Source organism: Arachis hypogaea, chromosome 19 (genome assembly GCF_003086295.3).
Source record: "Arachis hypogaea cultivar Tifrunner chromosome 19, arahy.Tifrunner.gnm2.J5K5, whole genome shotgun sequence".
NCBI lineage: Eukaryota > Viridiplantae > Streptophyta > Magnoliopsida > Fabales > Fabaceae > Arachis > Arachis hypogaea.
Window position 1 is genome coordinate 117403631 of NC_092054.1, and position 4394 is coordinate 117408024.

General features: G+C 35.7%; 1 protein-coding gene across 1 annotated transcript; it reads left to right on the forward strand.

Moving 5' to 3' along the window:
• On the forward strand, positions 1 to 2747 carry LOC112776348 (uncharacterized). The gene is made up of 6 exons (XM_025820488.3): positions 1 to 647; positions 1037 to 1175; positions 1365 to 1479; positions 1791 to 1857; positions 1971 to 2231; positions 2435 to 2747. Exons 1-6 carry the CDS (start codon positions 222 to 224, stop codon positions 2438 to 2440), a joined length of 1014 nt encoding a protein of 337 aa, XP_025676273.1. The 5' UTR covers positions 1 to 221; the 3' UTR covers positions 2441 to 2747.
• Positions 2748 to 4394: the final 1647 nt, after the last annotated feature.

Sequence of the window (4394 nt, forward strand, 5' to 3'; positions counted from 1 at the left end):
ACCAATTGTATGCTAAGTATGATTATGTCATTTTCTTAGAAAGAAAAAAACAAAATCCCCGAACCCGCCCGTTGCTTACGCTATACTGGTCGTTTCGCAAGGCGCACGCAAATAACAATCATAAAACCCTAACCATTCTATTCCCCCAAACATGGACTCTGGATTCCGATTGACACACTAGAAGTCGAACAGAATCGAATTCGCAACGCACATAGCATAGAATGGCTCACGGCGGCTACAACAAGCGGCGCGTGAGGGTCAACCCCGCAAGTCGCCGTTCCAACTCCTCCTCCACCGCCTCCACGTCCGCCCCTAAGGCTCTCAAGCCTAAACCGCCGGTTTCACTCAAAAACCAGATTCGGTCGGCGGAGCGTATGCTGCGGAAGCAGAACCTGCCGGCGGAGGTGAGGGAGGCGCAGCAGCAGAAGCTCGACGCACTCAAGAAGCAGCAGGAGATCCACACGCGCCTCGCTGCCGAGCGCAAGATCTTCCTCCGCGATAGGAAGATTAAGTTCTTCGAGCGAAGGAAGATCGAGAGGCGCATCAGGCGCCTCGAGAAGCTTCAGCGCGCCGCTTCCCACCAGCTACAAGCATCTGAGGCTTCCGAACAGCTTTCCAAGCTTAAGAAAGATCTTCAATACGTTATGGTGTGTTCTCTGCAGTTTTCTTTTTCTAATTTTTGTGATTAGGTTTATTTTGATGCATCGTTGGGTTTTCTCGAAATGCAAAGTGTGCTGTTAGCTTTCATGAGTAGCTGAATGATGTTGTTGCATTGCGTTGTTCATTCATATCAATTAAGAGTAACTGAGGAATAGTTTTGTTTGTTCTTTCTTTTTGTTCCATTAATTTTTGTTTACTTTACTTTGTCACTGGCTTTCGTAAGTTTGATCTTTGTGAAAAATGAGACGTGTTGTATATATTTTGATTCCTAGGTGGATGATGATGTTGTTGCTTTGTGTTGTTTGTTTATTGAGAATAAATTATGAGTAAGTAATGACGGAGGGGTTTGTTATGGTTTAATTTTTTGGAACTGCAGTACTTTCCAAAGACTGAGAAGTATGTTCCTTTGTTTACCGGAGGTGACGATTCGGAGATAGTTGACAGGAGGAACGGGCTGCGCAAGCAGATTGAGGACAGATTGATTGCAGCCGCAGCAAGTGGCAAGGACTTAGAAGGTTTGATTTATGGTTGAGATGTGTCTCATTAACTATTATCAATGCTTAAAGTATGTGTTGAGATAGTAAAATTCAAGTGCACAAGTAGTCGAATTGAAGTTGGAACATGGACATGTAGCACTAAACTTTGCATGTGTTGCATTATTTGGTATCTCTGTACGATTCATCTTCTTTTGGTTTCTGTAACAGAGACTGGCAGTGAGGATGATGGCCTTTTGGATCTGAGTGAAGATGATTTTTTCCTCGCTGGGAGTTCTAGTGATGAAGCAGATGCAGATGATGAATGGACAGACAAAAGCACGAGGTGGGTAGAGATGTTTTACAACTTAAGCAATTATTATATTATGAAAATTCATATACTTGCAGCAAGGTAATCGATGTTAAGAAGAGCAACTGGAGTATACCTGTTTGTGATGCTAGTATGGTCAAATTGAAGCCACATTTTTTTAATTATAATTTATAAATCTATTGGGATTCATCTGTTAATATACAAAAGTAGAAAATTTAGATAAGCTGTGTTCTTTGGAGCCCTGTTTTCTAATTTAAATTTTAATCTACACATGCCAACTGTTTCTCTAGTAAATTCTGCATCATGAAATTTCCAACTTATTGCAGAGAGCAGGCTTCTAGTGCATCTGGCAAAGCAGTGTCTGGTGGCATGTCCAGTGATGAAAAAAATCAGGTATGCAGTATGAGCAGTAATTGCTTTTCTCCTTATTTTTTATTCAATAGTATCAAATAACTGCGGCATTGAAATTAGTCAATATTTAAAATATCGTTTGCCCATTCTTTCAGAGACAGATTTCTGCTAGAGCTTTAATGCCCCCTCCTCGCCCCTCAAACAAGAAGCTGTCAAGGTTTGGGTCAACTTCAGGCCAAAATTCATCTAGTCTAAGATCCGATATTTCCACATCCAGCAACACTTCGAATAGCAAAAGCAGCTCAGACTTTAGATCAAGGGGACCTTCAAGCACAGGCCATGGTAGTAGTCTAAGCTCCAACTCTGATGCGCACAAACCTCGTAGAAAGAGGAGGCCTAAGAAGAAAAAGAAGCAGGTTCATTCGTTTTCCCATCATTTTAATTCTAATCATTGTGCAAATTATATTTTAAGATACCTTGGTGATGTTGTCACGAATCGGTAAAGTCACCTTTTCAGGCACCGGTGTTTCATTTCGGTGACATTTCATTGTATATATTTGTTCCAACTTCCCGTCTTCCCTGTATGTAACTAAAATGTATATTATTCTCCTTCTGTTAGGCATGAAGGTCAAATTAAGGAGTACTGCTACAAGCAATTGAAATTAGCTTCTTCGCATTCATTCAAGATTCCTAGGGTTATGTTTTCCCTAGATGGGTCAAGTCACGTTCATCTGTGGTGTGGAGCAGCTGCGGAATCCTGTCACTGGTTAATATTATATGATAATCATATATTCACATATTGTGCTGACCTTGTTAGGTTAGATCGGGAATTCGTTATTGTAGATTAACTTTTGACGTTGATTACAAAGTCACAATGTGTCTTACACTCTTACTGTATATTTTGTTCAATGCTGATTTCTTTGTTCGGGATAGCATCCTGCACTCCTGCTCTCCAGCGAGTTTTGGCGCCTGAACTTTTAAACTACAACCACATTTGGGCATTGACGAATCGCAAGTATGAACTGGATTACATGATTAATATCTATCTGTACCTGTTATAATGCAAATACCATTTTGTAACTGTTAGAATTTTTTTTCCCTAAGAAAAAAAGAGATTTCAGAAATAATTTGAAAATGATTATAATGAATAATTTAATTCAATATCTTCATATTATGAAGATAGTTTACATGCAATCTTAAGCTACTAAAATACGATTAATTTCATGCTTTTGTATAATATAAAAAATATATATTTATATTTAAAAATGTGGCTTGAATGATATGAAATGTTAGGCAAATCGCTAGAATAATCAAACTTCATAAGAAATAGCGAATGTTTTTGGTAGAATGTTTGCTACATTAGACTAATGTTCTATTTTATACAGTACATTATATTTGAATGAAAATTTAAGGAGCCAGCACTTTTATTAAAAATTTGTTAATATTTAATCAGTAAAAAAAATTAAATAATTTTACACTATTATTAGATATAATTTTACACCATTAAAAATATTATTGATAGTTAATTGATAGTTACAAATTATAAAAATTGTTGCCCCTAGTATTATATCTGAATTATATCATCCTTATTTTATAAATGTTTTTCTCTAAGCTTGCCAAATCTGGATTTGAAGATAAAAGTCAATGGGAGTAAATAGACTAAAGTATATGTGAAAGAGTTTGGGAGAGATAAAAATACAAACCAGGAATCAAAAAGGTATTAGCCAAAAATCAGTTAAATATCTCTAGGTGAATTTAAAATTTTTACGAGTTAATATATATGGATGTTTCTTCTGCGAAGTATCAGAATGTTTATTTTTAATACTAAATTGATGATTTTTTTATATCTTTTTTGAATTTTTTTTGTATTATAAATGTGAATATCTCTATTTCTTTAAGAATTTCATAATTTTTTTTTAAATTTTATAAATATTTAATTATTTTTGCTAAAATATAACTGAATATTTCTTTTGTTAAGTATCAGGATGTTTTTTTTTTCATATTAAATGAATGTTTTTTTTTATATTTCTGTAATTGAGATGAAGCAAAAGAGAAGAAAAGGAACATTTCTTCTTCCATGAAAGCTTTGAGGAACAAGGAGCAAACACAATCTGGCTACCCAAACAAGGCACGAGGCTACTCCTTTCATACCACAGAGGCAGTTGCTGCCGCTTAATAATAATAAAAGCTAGTTCCATGGATCTTGTATGGAATAATAGGCTTCTATTTTCTGATGCAGTACTGCTATTCCCTTCGAAAAAAAAAAAAGAAACAGAGAAAAAAATATTGAAAAAGAGATTGAAAATTAACCAAAAAAAAAAAAACAAGAATAACAAATGGGAGGTGGACTTCGTGTTAAAGCAATTGTTTTGGATGCGCTTGTGAGGGCGTCGCGGAGAGCATGGAAGTCGCTGGCGCTTTTAGCAGTATTGGTGAGAGAGAGAGATCTGTGTATGTGATTATTGGAGGTGGGTAGGTTAATGTGAGAGAGAAGAGGAAAGTTTTTATAGGTTTTAATTAGGTTTACTTAATTAATTTTAAATTTTTTAAAATTTAAATTTAAAATTAATAATTAATAT

Coding starts and splice junctions, on each gene's coding strand:
- LOC112776348 (XM_025820488.3), top strand. CDS start 222: ATGGCTCACGGCGGCTACAACAAGCGGCGCGTGAGGGTCAACCCCGCA. Junction 648..1,036: donor AAGATCTTCAATACGTTATG/GTGTGTTCTCTG, acceptor TTGGAACTGCAG/TACTTTCCAAAGACTGAGAA. Junction 1,176..1,364: donor AAGTGGCAAGGACTTAGAAG/GTTTGATTTATG, acceptor TTTCTGTAACAG/AGACTGGCAGTGAGGATGAT.